The sequence below is a fragment of the Schistocerca cancellata genome, chromosome 11 (genome assembly GCF_023864275.1).
Source record: "Schistocerca cancellata isolate TAMUIC-IGC-003103 chromosome 11, iqSchCanc2.1, whole genome shotgun sequence".
NCBI lineage: Eukaryota > Metazoa > Arthropoda > Insecta > Orthoptera > Acrididae > Schistocerca > Schistocerca cancellata.
In genome coordinates, this window is record NC_064636.1 from 123,725,455 (window position 1) to 123,741,769 (window position 16,315).

The window sequence follows — 16,315 nt, forward strand, 5'->3', positions numbered from 1 at the left end:
CTCCAAGACAGCACGCCTTGCCAAGACAGCACCCCTTGCCAAGACCGCACGCCTTGCCAAGAGAGCACACCCTGCCAAGACAGCATGACTTGCCAACACAGCACGCCGAGCCTAGACCCCACGCTTTGCTATCAAAGCATGCCTAGCTAAAACATCACGGTTTGCTAAGACAGTATGGCTTGCTAAGACAGCACGTCATGCTAAGACAGCATGCCTTGAGAAAACAGCACATCTTGTGGAAACAGCACACTTTGCCAAGACAGCACATCTTGACAAGACAGCACACATTGCCAAGACAGCACACCTTGCGAAGACAGCACACCTTGCGAAGGCAGCATGCCTTACGAAGACAGTGCACCTTATGAAGACAGCATGCCTTATGCACACAAAACGCTATGCGAAGACAGAATGCCTTGCTAGGACATCAAGCCTTGTTATGAACATATGCCTAGCTAAGACATCACGGTTTGCTAAGACAGCACGGCTTGCAAAGACAGCACACCTTGTGAAGACAGGACGCCTTGTGAACACAGCAGACCTTGCGAATACAGTACACCTTGCGGAGACAGCACACCTTGCAGAGACAGCACACCTTTCAGAGACAGCACCCCTTGCGAAGACAGCAACCCTGGCGAAGACAGCTCACCTTCCAAAGACAGCATGCCTTGCAATGACAGCACGTCTTGTGAAGACAGCACACCTTGTGAAGACAGCACGTCTTGCAAAGACAGCACGTATTGCAAGGACAGCACGCTTTGTGATGACAGCACACTTTGCGAAGACAGCTCCCATTGTGAATACACCTCGCATTGCAAATACAGCATGCCTTTAAGAGACAGCATGCCTTGCGAAGATATCCCTCATTGTGAAGACAGACCACCTTGCTAAGACAGCACGCCTCATTTAGACAGCATGCCTCACTTACACAGCACGCTTTGCCAAGGAAGCTCATGTAGCCAAGACAGTATGCCTTGCCATCACAGCACGCCTTGCCAAGACGACACGCCTTGCCAAGACAGCACACTTTGCCAAGACAGCACATCTTTATAAGACAGCACACCTTGCCAAGACAGCACGCCTTGCCAAGGCTTCACACCCTCCTAAGACAGCACACCTTGCCAATACAGCACACACTGCCAAGACAGCACACCTAGCCAAGACAGCACACCTTGCCAAAACAGCACACCTTACAAAGACAGCACACCTTGTTAAGACAGCACAGCTTGCGAAGACAGCATGCCTTGCCAAGATAGCACACCTTGCCAAGACAGCACACCTTTCCATGACAGCATGCCTTCTCAAAACACCATGCCTTGCCAAGACAGCACACCTTGCGAAGGCAGCACATGTTGTGAAGACATCACACCTTGAGAAGGCAGCACATGTTGTGAAGATGCATTCCATGATAAGACAGCACACCTTGCCAAGACAGCACGCCTTGACAAGACAGCACGCCTTGCCCAGACAACACACGTTGCCAAGACAGCACGCCTTGCCAAGACAGCTCGAGTTGCCAAGACAGTATGCCTTGCCAAGACCGCAAGAGTTGCCAAGGCAGCTTGCCTTGCCAAGACAGCATGCCTTCCCAATACAGCACGCCTTGCGAAGGCAGCATGTGTTGTGAAAATGCATGCCTTGCAAAGATAGCACGCCTTTTGAAGACAGCGTGACTTGCCAAGCCAGTGGGACTTGCCAAGACAGCATGTCTTGCCAAGACAGCATGCCGCACCAAGACAGCACAGCTTACCACGACAGCACACCTTGCCAAGACAGCACATCTAATTAAGACAGCCTGCCATGCCAAGACAACACGCCTTGTTAAGACAGCAAACCCTGCCGAGACAGCACGCCTCCCAAAGACAGCATGCCTTGCAAAGACAGTGTTGTGGATTGGCAAGCCAGCCAACCCACTTGGAGGAAGCCGAAAGGCAGGCGTTTAAGCTCATGCAGGCTGGTGCGAGGTCTGGAACAGGACACGGAAATGAGACTAGTAAGTAAACGTACGTAGCTGCTGGAAATTTAACTTTAATATATAATTGGTGAACATCGCTCTTGACGGTACATGTTTTACAGCATCAATAGTAACTGATAATGGCGCTGTGCTAGGTCGTAGCAAATGACGTAGTTGAAGGCTATGCTAACTATCGTCTCAGCAAATAAGAGCATAATTTGTCACTGAACCATCGCTTGCAAAGTCGGCTGTACAACTGGGGCGAGTGCTAGGAAGTCTCTCTAGAGCTGGCATGTGGCGGCGCTCAGTCTGCAATCACTGATAGTGGTGACATAAGGGTCCAAAGTATACTAACAGACTGCGGCCGATTTAAAGGCTACCACCTAGCAAGTGTGGTGTCTGGTGGTGACACCACAGACAGCACACCTTGCCAAGACAGCACGCCATGCTAAGACAGCACACCTTGCCAAGACAGCATGCCTTGCCAAGACAGCACATGTTGCCGAGACAGCACACCTTGCTGAGACTGCATGTCTTGCCAAGACAACATGCCTTGTTAAGACAGCAAACCTTGCCGAGACAGCACACCTTGCCAAGACAGCACGCCTTGTCAAGACAGCACACCTTGCCGAGACAGCACACCTTGCTGAGACAGCATGCCTTGCCAAGACAACACGCCTTGTTAAGACAACAAACCTTGCTGAGACAGCACGCCTTGCCAAGACAGCATGCCTTCAGAAGGCAGCACGCCTTCAGAAGACAGCACACCTTCAGAGGAGAGCACGCCTTGCCAAGACTGCACGCCATGCCAAGACAGCACGCTTTGGCAAGACAGCATGCATTGCCCAGACAGCACACGCCTTGCCAAGATGGCATGCCTTGCCAAGACAGCACGCCTCTCCAAGACAGCACGCCTTGCCAAGACAGCACCCCTTGCCAAGACCGCACGCCTTGCCAAGAGAGCACACCCTGCCAAGACAGCATGACTTGCCAACATAGCACGCCGAGCCTAGACCCCACGCTTTGCTATCAAAGCATGCCTAGCTAAAACATCACGGTTTGCTAAGACAGTATGGCTTGCTAAGACAGCACGTCATGCTAAGACAGCATGCCTTGAGAAAACAGCACATCTTGTGGAAACAGCACACTTTGCCAAGACAGCACATCTTGACAAGACAGCACACATTGCCAAGACAGCACACCTTGCGAAGACAGCACACCTTGCGAAGGCAGCATGCCTTACGAAGACAGTGCACCTTATGAAGACAGCATGCCTTATGCACACAAAACGCTATGCGAAGACAGAATGCCTTGCTAGGACATCAAGCCTTGTTATGAACATATGCCTAGCTAAGACATCACGGTTTGCTAAGACAGCACGGCTTGCAAAGACAGCACACCTTGTGAAGACAGGACGCCTTGTGAACACAGCAGACCTTGCGAATACAGTACACCTTGCGGAGACAGCACACCTTGCAGAGACAGCACACCTTTCAGAGACAGCACCCCTTGCGAAGACAGCAACCCTGGCGAAGACAGCTCACCTTCCAAAGACAGCATGCCTTGCAATGACAGCACGTCTTGTGAAGACAGCACACCTTGTGAAGACAGCACGTCTTGCAAAGACAGCACGTATTGCAAGGACAGCATGCTTTGTGATGACAGCACACTTTGCGAAGACAGCTCCCATTGTGAATACACCTCACATTGCAAATACAGCATGCCTTTAAGAGACAGCATGCCTTGCGAAGATATCCCTCATTGTGAAGACAGACCACCTTGCTAAGACAGCACGCCTCATTTAGACAGCATGCCTCACTTACACAGCACGCTTTGCCAAGGAAGCTCATGTAGCCAAGACAGTATGCCTTGCCATCACAGCACGCCTTGCCAAGACGACACGCCTTGCCAAGACAGCACACTTTGCCAAGACAGCACATCTTTATAAGACAGCACACCTTGCCAAGACAGCACGCCTTGCCAAGGCTTCACACCCTCCTAAGACAGCACACCTTGCCAATACAGCACACACTGCCAAGACAGCACACCTAGCCAAGACAGCACACCTTGCCAAAACAGCACACCTTACAAAGACAGCACACCTTGTTAAGACAGCACAGCTTGCGAAGACAGCATGCCTTGCCAAGATAGCACACCTTGCCAAGACAGCACACCTTTCCATGACAGCATGCCTTCTCAAAACACCATGCCTTGCCAAGACAGCACACCTTGCGAAGGCAGCACATGTTGTGAAGACATCACACCTTGAGAAGGCAGCACATGTTGTGAAGATGCATTCCATGATAAGACAGCACACCTTGCCAAGACAGCACGCCTTGACAAGACAGCACGCCTTGCCCAGACAACACACGTTGCCAAGACAGCACGCCTTGCCAAGACAGCTCGAGTTGCCAAGACAGTATGCCTTGCCAAGACCGCAAGAGTTGCCAAGGCAGCTTGCCTTGCCAAGACAGCATGCCTTCCCAATACAGCACGCCTTGCGAAGGCAGCATGTGTTGTGAAAATGCATGCCTTGCAAAGATAGCACGCCTTTTGAAGACAGCGTGACTTGCCAAGCCAGTGGGACTTGCCAAGACAGCATGTCTTGCCAAGACAGCATGCCGCACCAAGACAGCACAGCTTACCACGACAGCACACCTTGCCAAGACAGCACATCTAATTAAGACAGCCTGCCATGCCAAGACAACACGCCTTGTTAAGACAGCAAACCCTGCCGAGACAGCACGCCTCCCAAAGACAGCATGCCTTGCAAAGACAGTGTTGTGGATTGGCAAGCCAGCCAACCCACTTGGAGGAAGCCGAAAGGCAGGCGTTTAAGCTCATGCAGGCTGGTGCGAGGTCTGGAACAGGACACGGAAATGAGACTAGTAAGTAAACGTACGTAGCTGCTGGAAATTTAACTTTAATATATAATTGGTGAACATCGCTCTTGACGGTACATGTTTTACAGCATCAATAGTAACTGATAATGGCGCTGTGCTAGGTCGTAGCAAATGACGTAGTTGAAGGCTATGCTAACTATCGTCTCAGCAAATAAGAGCATAATTTGTCACTGAACCATCGCTTGCAAAGTCGGCTGTACAACTGGGGCGAGTGCTAGGAAGTCTCTCTAGAGCTGGCATGTGGCGGCGCTCAGTCTGCAATCACTGATAGTGGTGACATAAGGGTCCAAAGTATACTAACAGACTGCGGCCGATTTAAAGGCTACCACCTAGCAAGTGTGGTGTCTGGTGGTGACACCACAGACAGCACACCTTGCCAAGACAGCACGCCATGCTAAGACAGCACACCTTGCCAAGACAGCATGCCTTGCCAAGACAGCACATGTTGCCGAGACAGCACACCTTGCTGAGACTGCATGTCTTGCCAAGACAACATGCCTTGTTAAGACAGCAAACCTTGCCGAGACAGCACACCTTGCCAAGACAGCACGCCTTGTCAAGACAGCACACCTTGCCGAGACAGCACACCTTGCTGAGACAGCATGCCTTGCCAAGACAACACGCCTTGTTAAGACAACAAACCTTGCTGAGACAGCACGCCTTGCCAAGACAGCATGCCTTCAGAAGGCAGCACGCCTTCAGAAGACAGCACACCTTCAGAGGAGAGCACGCCTTGCCAAGACTGCACGCCATGCCAAGACAGCACGCTTTGGCAAGACAGCATGCATTGCCCAGACAGCACACGCCTTGCCAAGATGGCATGCCTTGCCAAGACAGCACGCCTCTCCAAGACAGCACGCCTTGCCAAGACAGCACCCCTTGCCAAGACCGCACGCCTTGCCAAGAGAGCACACCCTGCCAAGACAGCATGACTTGCCAACACAGCACGCCGAGCCTAGACCCCACGCTTTGCTATCAAAGCATGCCTAGCTAAAACATCACGGTTTGCTAAGACAGTATGGCTTGCTAAGACAGCACGTCATGCTAAGACAGCATGCCTTGAGAAAACAGCACATCTTGTGGAAACAGCACACTTTGCCAAGACAGCACATCTTGACAAGACAGCACACATTGCCAAGACAGCACACCTTGCGAAGACAGCACACCTTGCGAAGGCAGCATGCCTTACGAAGACAGTGCACCTTATGAAGACAGCATGCCTTATGCACACAAAACGCTATGCGAAGACAGAACGCCTTGCTAGGACATCAAGCCTTGTTATGAACATATGCCTAGCTAAGACATCACGGTTTGCTAAGACAGCACGGCTTGCAAAGACAGCACACCTTGTGAAGACAGGACGCCTTGTGAACACAGCAGACCTTGCGAATACAGTACACCTTGCGGAGACAGCACACCTTGCAGAGACAGCACACCTTTCAGAGACAGCACCCCTTGCGAAGACAGCAACCCTGGCGAAGACAGCTCACCTTCCAAAGACAGCATGCCTTGCAATGACAGCACGTCTTGTGAAGACAGCACACCTTGTGAAGACAGCACGTCTTGCAAAGACAGCACGTATTGCAAGGACAGCACGCTTTGTGATGACAGCACACTTTGCGAAGACAGCTCCCATTGTGAATACACCTCGCATTGCAAATACAGCATGCCTTTAAGAGACAGCATGCCTTGCGAAGATATCCCTCATTGTGAAGACAGACCACCTTGCTAAGACAGCACGCCTCATTTAGACAGCATGCCTCACTTACACAGCACGCTTTGCCAAGGAAGCTCATGTAGCCAAGACAGTATGCCTTGCCATCACAGCACGCCTTGCCAAGACGACACGCCTTGCCAAGACAGCACACTTTGCCAAGACAGCACATCTTTATAAGACAGCACACCTTGCCAAGACAGCACGCCTTGCCAAGGCTTCACACCCTCCTAAGACAGCACACCTTGCCAATACAGCACACACTGCCAAGACAGCACACCTAGCCAAGACAGCACACCTTGCCAAAACAGCACACCTTACAAAGACAGCACACCTTGTTAAGACAGCACAGCTTGCGAAGACAGCATGCCTTGCCAAGATAGCACACCTTGCCAAGACAGCACACCTTTCCATGACAGCATGCCTTCTCAAAACACCATGCCTTGCCAAGACAGCACACCTTGCGAAGGCAGCACATGTTGTGAAGACATCACACCTTGAGAAGGCAGCACATGTTGTGAAGATGCATTCCATGATAAGACAGCACACCTTGCCAAGACAGCACGCCTTGACAAGACAGCACGCCTTGCCCAGACAACACACGTTGCCAAGACAGCACGCCTTGCCAAGACAGCTCGAGTTGCCAAGACAGTATGCCTTGCCAAGACCGCAAGAGTTGCCAAGGCAGCTTGCCTTGCCAAGACAGCATGCCTTCCCAATACAGCACGCCTTGCGAAGGCAGCATGTGTTGTGAAAATGCATGCCTTGCAAAGATAGCACGCCTTTTGAAGACAGCGTGACTTGCCAAGCCAGTGGGACTTGCCAAGACAGCATGTCTTGCCAAGACAGCATGCCGCACCAAGACAGCACAGCTTACCACGACAGCACACCTTGCCAAGACAGCACATCTAATTAAGACAGCCTGCCATGCCAAGACAACACGCCTTGTTAAGACAGCAAACCCTGCCGAGACAGCACGCCTCCCAAAGACAGCATGCCTTGCAAAGACAGTGTTGTGGATTGGCAAGCCAGCCAACCCACTTGGAGGAAGCCGAAAGGCAGGCGTTTAAGCTCATGCAGGCTGGTGCGAGGTCTGGAACAGGACACGGAAATGAGACTAGTAAGTAAACGTACGTAGCTGCTGGAAATTTAACTTTAATATATAATTGGTGAACATCGCTCTTGACGGTACATGTTTTACAGCATCAATAGTAACTGATAATGGCGCTGTGCTAGGTCGTAGCAAATGACGTAGTTGAAGGCTATGCTAACTATCGTCTCAGCAAATAAGAGCATAATTTGTCACTGAACCATCGCTTGCAAAGTCGGCTGTACAACTGGGGCGAGTGCTAGGAAGTCTCTCTAGAGCTGGCATGTGGCGGCGCTCAGTCTGCAATCACTGATAGTGGTGACATAAGGGTCCAAAGTATACTAACAGACTGCGGCCGATTTAAAGGCTACCACCTAGCAAGTGTGGTGTCTGGTGGTGACACCACAGACAGCACACCTTGCCAAGACAGCACGCCATGCTAAGACAGCACACCTTGCCAAGACAGCATGCCTTGCCAAGACAGCACATGTTGCCGAGACAGCACACCTTGCTGAGACTGCATGTCTTGCCAAGACAACATGCCTTGTTAAGACAGCAAACCTTGCCGAGACAGCACACCTTGCCAAGACAGCACGCCTTGTCAAGACAGCACACCTTGCCGAGACAGCACACCTTGCTGAGACAGCATGCCTTGCCAAGACAACACGCCTTGTTAAGACAACAAACCTTGCTGAGACAGCACGCCTTGCCAAGACAGCATGCCTTCAGAAGGCAGCACGCCTTCAGAAGACAGCACACCTTCAGAGGAGAGCACGCCTTGCCAAGACTGCACGCCATGCCAAGACAGCACGCTTTGGCAAGACAGCATGCATTGCCCAGACAGCACACGCCTTGCCAAGATGGCATGCCTTGCCAAGACAGCACGCCTCTCCAAGACAGCACGCCTTGCCAAGACAGCACCCCTTGCCAAGACCGCACGCCTTGCCAAGAGAGCACACCCTGCCAAGACAGCATGACTTGCCAACACAGCACGCCGAGCCTAGACCCCACGCTTTGCTATCAAAGCATGCCTAGCTAAAACATCACGGTTTGCTAAGACAGTATGGCTTGCTAAGACAGCACGTCATGCTAAGACAGCATGCCTTGAGAAAACAGCACATCTTGTGGAAACAGCACACTTTGCCAAGACAGCACATCTTGACAAGACAGCACACATTGCCAAGACAGCACACCTTGCGAAGACAGCACACCTTGCGAAGGCAGCATGCCTTACGAAGACAGTGCACCTTATGAAGACAGCATGCCTTATGCACACAAAACGCTATGCGAAGACAGAACGCCTTGCTAGGACATGAAGCCTTGTTATGAACATATGCCTAGCTAAGACATCACGGTTTGCTAAGACAGCACGGCTTGCAAAGACAGCACACCTTGTGAAGACAGGACGCCTTGTGAACACAGCAGACCTTGCGAATACAGTACACCTTGCGGAGACAGCACACCTTGCAGAGACAGCACACCTTTCAGAGACAGCACCCCTTGCGAAGACAGCAACCCTGGCGAAGACAGCTCACCTTCCAAAGACAGCATGCCTTGCAATGACAGCACGTCTTGTGAAGACAGCACACCTTGTGAAGACAGCACGTCTTGCAAAGACAGCACGTATTGCAAGGACAGCACGCTTTGTGATGACAGCACACTTTGCGAAGACAGCTCCCATTGTGAATACACCTCGCATTGCAAATACAGCATGCCTTTAAGAGACAGCATGCCTTGCGAAGATATCCCTCATTGTGAAGACAGACCACCTTGCTAAGACAGCACGCCTCATTTAGACAGCATGCCTCACTTACACAGCACGCTTTGCCAAGGAAGCTCATGTAGCCAAGACAGTATGCCTTGCCATCACAGCACGCCTTGCCAAGACGACACGCCTTGCCAAGACAGCACACTTTGCCAAGACAGCACATCTTTATAAGACAGCACACCTTGCCAAGACAGCATGCCTTGCCAAGGCTTCACACCCTCCTAAGACAGCACACCTTGCCAATACAGCACACACTGCCAAGACAGCACACCTAGCCAAGACAGCACACCTTGCCAAAACAGCACACCTTACAAAGACAGCACACCTTGTTAAGACAGCACAGCTTGCGAAGACAGCATGCCTTGCCAAGATAGCACACCTTGCCAAGACAGCACACCTTTCCATGACAGCATGCCTTCTCAAAACACCATGCCTTGCCAAGACAGCACACCTTGCGAAGGCAGCACATGTTGTGAAGACATCACACCTTGAGAAGGCAGCACATGTTGTGAAGATGCATTCCATGATAAGACAGCACACCTTGCCAAGACAGCACGCCTTGACAAGACAGCACGCCTTGCCCAGACAACACACGTTGCCAAGACAGCACGCCTTGCCAAGACAGCTCGAGTTGCCAAGACAGTATGCCTTGCCAAGACCGCAAGAGTTGCCAAGGCAGCTTGCCTTGCCAAGACAGCATGCCTTCCCAATACAGCACGCCTTGCGAAGGCAGCATGTGTTGTGAAAATGCATGCCTTGCAAAGATAGCACGCCTTTTGAAGACAGCGTGACTTGCCAAGCCAGTGGGACTTGCCAAGACAGCATGTCTTGCCAAGACAGCATGCCGCACCAAGACAGCACAGCTTACCACGACAGCACACCTTGCCAAGACAGCACATCTAATTAAGACAGCCTGCCATGCCAAGACAACACGCCTTGTTAAGACAGCAAACCCTGCCGAGACAGCACGCCTCCCAAAGACAGCATGCCTTGCAAAGACAGTGTTGTGGATTGGCAAGCCAGCCAACCCACTTGGAGGAAGCCGAAAGGCAGGCGTTTAAGCTCATGCAGGCTGGTGCGAGGTCTGGAACAGGACACGGAAATGAGACTAGTAAGTAAACGTACGTAGCTGCTGGAAATTTAACTTTAATATATAATTGGTGAACATCGCTCTTGACGGTACATGTTTTACAGCATCAATAGTAACTGATAATGGCGCTGTGCTAGGTCGTAGCAAATGACGTAGTTGAAGGCTATGCTAACTATCGTCTCAGCAAATAAGAGCATAATTTGTCACTGAACCATCGCTTGCAAAGTCGGCTGTACAACTGGGGCGAGTGCTAGGAAGTCTCTCTAGAGCTGGCATGTGGCGGCGCTCAGTCTGCAATCACTGATAGTGGTGACATAAGGGTCCAAAGTATACTAACAGACTGCGGCCGATTTAAAGGCTACCACCTAGCAAGTGTGGTGTCTGGTGGTGACACCACAGACAGCACACCTTGCCAAGACAGCACGCCATGCTAAGACAGCACACCTTGCCAAGACAGCATGCCTTGCCAAGACAGCACATGTTGCCGAGACAGCACACCTTGCTGAGACTGCATGTCTTGCCAAGACAACATGCCTTGTTAAGACAGCAAACCTTGCCGAGACAGCACACCTTGCCAAGACAGCACGCCTTGTCAAGACAGCACACCTTGCCGAGACAGCACACCTTGCTGAGACAGCATGCCTTGCCAAGACAACACGCCTTGTTAAGACAACAAACCTTGCTGAGACAGCACGCCTTGCCAAGACAGCATGCCTTCAGAAGGCAGCACGCCTTCAGAAGACAGCACACCTTCAGAGGAGAGCACGCCTTGCCAAGACTGCACGCCATGCCAAGACAGCACGCTTTGGCAAGACAGCATGCATTGCCCAGACAGCACACGCCTTGCCAAGATGGCATGCCTTGCCAAGACAGCACGCCTCTCCAAGACAGCACGCCTTGCCAAGACAGCACCCCTTGCCAAGACCGCACGCCTTGCCAAGAGAGCACACCCTGCCAAGACAGCATGACTTGCCAACACAGCACGCCGAGCCTAGACCCCACGCTTTGCTATCAAAGCATGCCTAGCTAAAACATCACGGTTTGCTAAGACAGTATGGCTTGCTAAGACAGCACGTCATGCTAAGACAGCATGCCTTGAGAAAACAGCACATCTTGTGGAAACAGCACACTTTGCCAAGACAGCACATCTTGACAAGACAGCACACATTGCCAAGACAGCACACCTTGCGAAGACAGCACACCTTGCGAAGGCAGCATGCCTTACGAAGACAGTGCACCTTATGAAGACAGCATGCCTTATGCACACAAAACGCTATGCGAAGACAGAATGCCTTGCTAGGACATCAAGCCTTGTTATGAACATATGCCTAGCTAAGACATCACGGTTTGCTAAGACAGCACGGCTTGCAAAGACAGCACACCTTGTGAAGACAGGACGCCTTGTGAACACAGCAGACCTTGCGAATACAGTACACCTTGCGGAGACAGCACACCTTGCAGAGACAGCACACCTTTCAGAGACAGCACCCCTTGCGAAGACAGCAACCCTGGCGAAGACAGCTCACCTTCCAAAGACAGCATGCCTTGCAATGACAGCACGTCTTGTGAAGACAGCACACCTTGTGAAGACAGCACGTCTTGCAAAGACAGCACGTATTGCAAGGACAGCATGCTTTGTGATGACAGCACACTTTGCGAAGACAGCTCCCATTGTGAATACACCTCACATTGCAAATACAGCATGCCTTTAAGAGACAGCATGCCTTGCGAAGATATCCCTCATTGTGAAGACAGACCACCTTGCTAAGACAGCACGCCTCATTTAGACAGCATGCCTCACTTACACAGCACGCTTTGCCAAGGAAGCTCATGTAGCCAAGACAGTATGCCTTGCCATCACAGCACGCCTTGCCAAGACGACACGCCTTGCCAAGACAGCACACTTTGCCAAGACAGCACATCTTTATAAGACAGCACACCTTGCCAAGACAGCACGCCTTGCCAAGGCTTCACACCCTCCTAAGACAGCACACCTTGCCAATACAGCACACACTGCCAAGACAGCACACCTAGCCAAGACAGCACACCTTGCCAAAACAGCACACCTTACAAAGACAGCACACCTTGTTAAGACAGCACAGCTTGCGAAGACAGCATGCCTTGCCAAGATAGCACACCTTGCCAAGACAGCACACCTTTCCATGACAGCATGCCTTCTCAAAACACCATGCCTTGCCAAGACAGCACACCTTGCGAAGGCAGCACATGTTGTGAAGACATCACACCTTGAGAAGGCAGCACATGTTGTGAAGATGCATTCCATGATAAGACAGCACACCTTGCCAAGACAGCACGCCTTGACAAGACAGCACGCCTTGCCCAGACAACACACGTTGCCAAGACAGCACGCCTTGCCAAGACAGCTCGAGTTGCCAAGACAGTATGCCTTGCCAAGACCGCAAGAGTTGCCAAGGCAGCTTGCCTTGCCAAGACAGCATGCCTTCCCAATACAGCACGCCTTGCGAAGGCAGCATGTGTTGTGAAAATGCATGCCTTGCAAAGATAGCACGCCTTTTGAAGACAGCGTGACTTGCCAAGCCAGTGGGACTTGCCAAGACAGCATGTCTTGCCAAGACAGCATGCCGCACCAAGACAGCACAGCTTACCACGACAGCACACCTTGCCAAGACAGCACATCTAATTAAGACAGCCTGCCATGCCAAGACAACACGCCTTGTTAAGACAGCAAACCCTGCCGAGACAGCACGCCTCCCAAAGACAGCATGCCTTGCAAAGACAGTGTTGTGGATTGGCAAGCCAGCCAACCCACTTGGAGGAAGCCGAAAGGCAGGCGTTTAAGCTCATGCAGGCTGGTGCGAGGTCTGGAACAGGACACGGAAATGAGACTAGTAAGTAAACGTACGTAGCTGCTGGAAATTTAACTTTAATATATAATTGGTGAACATCGCTCTTGACGGTACATGTTTTACAGCATCAATAGTAACTGATAATGGCGCTGTGCTAGGTCGTAGCAAATGACGTAGTTGAAGGCTATGCTAACTATCGTCTCAGCAAATAAGAGCATAATTTGTCACTGAACCATCGCTTGCAAAGTCGGCTGTACAACTGGGGCGAGTGCTAGGAAGTCTCTCTAGAGCTGGCATGTGGCGGCGCTCAGTCTGCAATCACTGATAGTGGTGACATAAGGGTCCAAAGTATACTAACAGACTGCGGCCGATTTAAAGGCTACCACCTAGCAAGTGTGGTGTCTGGTGGTGACACCACAGACAGCACACCTTGCCAAGACAGCACGCCATGCTAAGACAGCACACCTTGCCAAGACAGCATGCCTTGCCAAGACAGCACATGTTGCCGAGACAGCACACCTTGCTGAGACTGCATGTCTTGCCAAGACAACATGCCTTGTTAAGACAGCAAACCTTGCCGAGACAGCACACCTTGCCAAGACAGCACGCCTTGTCAAGACAGCACACCTTGCCGAGACAGCACACCTTGCTGAGACAGCATGCCTTGCCAAGACAACACGCCTTGTTAAGACAACAAACCTTGCTGAGACAGCACGCCTTGCCAAGACAGCATGCCTTCAGAAGGCAGCACGCCTTCAGAAGACAGCACACCTTCAGAGGAGAGCACGCCTTGCCAAGACTGCACGCCATGCCAAGACAGCACGCTTTGGCAAGACAGCATGCATTGCCCAGACAGCACACGCCTTGCCAAGATGGCATGCCTTGCCAAGACAGCACGCCTCTCCAAGACAGCACGCCTTGCCAAGACAGCACCCCTTGCCAAGACCGCACGCCTTGCCAAGAGAGCACACCCTGCCAAGACAGCATGACTTGCCAACACAGCACGCCGAGCCTAGACCCCACGCTTTGCTATCAAAGCATGCCTAGCTAAAACATCACGGTTTGCTAAGACAGTATGGCTTGCTAAGACAGCACGTCATGCTAAGACAGCATGCCTTGAGAAAACAGCACATCTTGTGGAAACAGCACACTTTGCCAAGACAGCACATCTTGACAAGACAGCACACATTGCCAAGACAGCACACCTTGCGAAGACAGCACACCTTGCGAAGGCAGCATGCCTTACGAAGACAGTGCACCTTATGAAGACAGCATGCCTTATGCACACAAAACGCTATGCGAAGACAGAATGCCTTGCTAGGACATCAAGCCTTGTTATGAACATATGCCTAGCTAAGACATCACGGTTTGCTAAGACAGCACGGCTTGCAAAGACAGCACACCTTGTGAAGACAGGACGCCTTGTGAACACAGCAGACCTTGCGAATACAGTACACCTTGCGGAGACAGCACACCTTGCAGAGACAGCACACCTTTCAGAGACAGCACCCCTTGCGAAGACAGCAACCCTGGCGAAGACAGCTCACCTTCCAAAGACAGCATGCCTTGCAATGACAGCACGTCTTGTGAAGACAGCACACCTTGTGAAGACAGCACGTCTTGCAAAGACAGCACGTATTGCAAGGACAGCATGCTTTGTGATGACAGCACACTTTGCGAAGACAGCTCCCATTGTGAATACACCTCACATTGCAAATACAGCATGCCTTTAAGAGACAGCATGCCTTGCGAAGATATCCCTCATTGTGAAGACAGACCACCTTGCTAAGACAGCACGCCTCATTTAGACAGCATGCCTCACTTACACAGCACGCTTTGCCAAGGAAGCTCATGTAGCCAAGACAGTATGCCTTGCCATCACAGCACGCCTTGCCAAGACGACACGCCTTGCCAAGACAGCACACTTTGCCAAGACAGCACATCTTTATAAGACAGCACACCTTGCCAAGACAGCACGCCTTGCCAAGGCTTCACACCCTCCTAAGACAGCACACCTTGCCAATACAGCACACACTGCCAAGACAGCACACCTAGCCAAGACAGCACACCTTGCCAAAACAGCACACCTTACAAAGACAGCACACCTTGTTAAGACAGCACAGCTTGCAAAGACAGCATGCCTTGCCAAGATAGCACACCTTGCCAAGACAGCACACCTTTCCATGACAGCATGCCTTCTCAAAACACCATGCCTTGCCAAGACAGCACACCTTGCGAAGGCAGCACATGTTGTGAAGACATCACACCTTGAGAAGGCAGCACATGTTGTGAAGATGCATTCCATGATAAGACAGCACACCTTGCCAAGACAGCACACCTTGACAAGACAGCACGCCTTGCCCAGACAACACACGTTGCCAAGACAGCACGCCTTGCCAAGACAGCTCGAGTTGCCAAGACAGTATGCCTTGCCAAGACCGCAAGAGTTGCCAAGGCAGCTTGCCTTGCCAAGACAGCATGCCTTCCCAATACAGCACGCCTTGCGAAGGCAGCATGTGTTGTGAAAATGCATGCCTTGCAAAGATAGCACGCCTTTTGAAGACAGCGTGACTTGCCAAGCCAGTGGGACTTGCCAAGACAGCATGTCTTGCCAAGACAGCATGCCGCACCAAGACAGCACAGCTTACCACGACAGCACACCTTGCCAAGACAGCACATCTAATTAAGACAGCCTGCCATGCCAAGACAACACGCCTTGTTAAGACAGCAAACCCTGCCGAGACAGCACGCCTCCCAAAGACAGCATGCCTTGCAAAGACAGTGTTGTGGATTGGCAAGCCAGCCAACCCACTTGGAGGAAGCCGAAAGGCAGGCGTTTAAGCTCATGCAGGCTGGTGCGAGGTCTGGAACAGGACACGGAAATGAGACTAGTAAGTAAACGTACGTAGCTGCTGGAAATTTAACTTTAATATATAATTGGTGAACATCGCTCTTGACGGTACATGTTTTA

The 16,315-nt window shown here is 51.5% G+C and overlaps 1 protein-coding gene across 1 annotated transcript; it reads left to right on the forward strand.

Annotated features, from left to right (window-relative positions):
* Positions 1-3,509: 3,509 nt before the first annotated feature.
* On the forward strand, positions 3,510-15,869 carry LOC126108320 (uncharacterized). Its single transcript, XM_049913539.1, has 10 exons — positions 3,510-3,642; positions 3,779-4,233; positions 5,218-5,626; positions 6,628-7,082; positions 8,067-8,475; positions 9,477-9,931; positions 10,916-11,324; positions 12,326-12,780; positions 13,765-14,173; positions 15,175-15,869. The coding sequence occupies exons 1-10, from the start codon at positions 3,510-3,512 to the stop codon at positions 15,867-15,869; spliced, it is 4,284 nt and encodes a 1,427-aa protein (XP_049769496.1).
* Positions 15,870-16,315: the final 446 nt, after the last annotated feature.

What these genes read in the sequence shown, in the direction of transcription:
- LOC126108320 (XM_049913539.1), top strand. Translation starts at nt 3,510, where the DNA reads ATGCCTTGCAATGACAGCACGTCTTGTGAAGACAGCACACCTTGTGAA. An exon ending in ACCTTGAGAAGGCAGCACAT is followed by an intron (nt 7,083 to 8,066) that starts GTTGTGAAGATG and finishes GTGACACCACAG; the next exon opens with ACAGCACACCTTGCCAAGAC. An exon ending in TGCCAAGACAGCACGCTTTG is followed by an intron (nt 11,325 to 12,325) that starts GCAAGACAGCAT and finishes TCACTTACACAG; the next exon opens with CACGCTTTGCCAAGGAAGCT.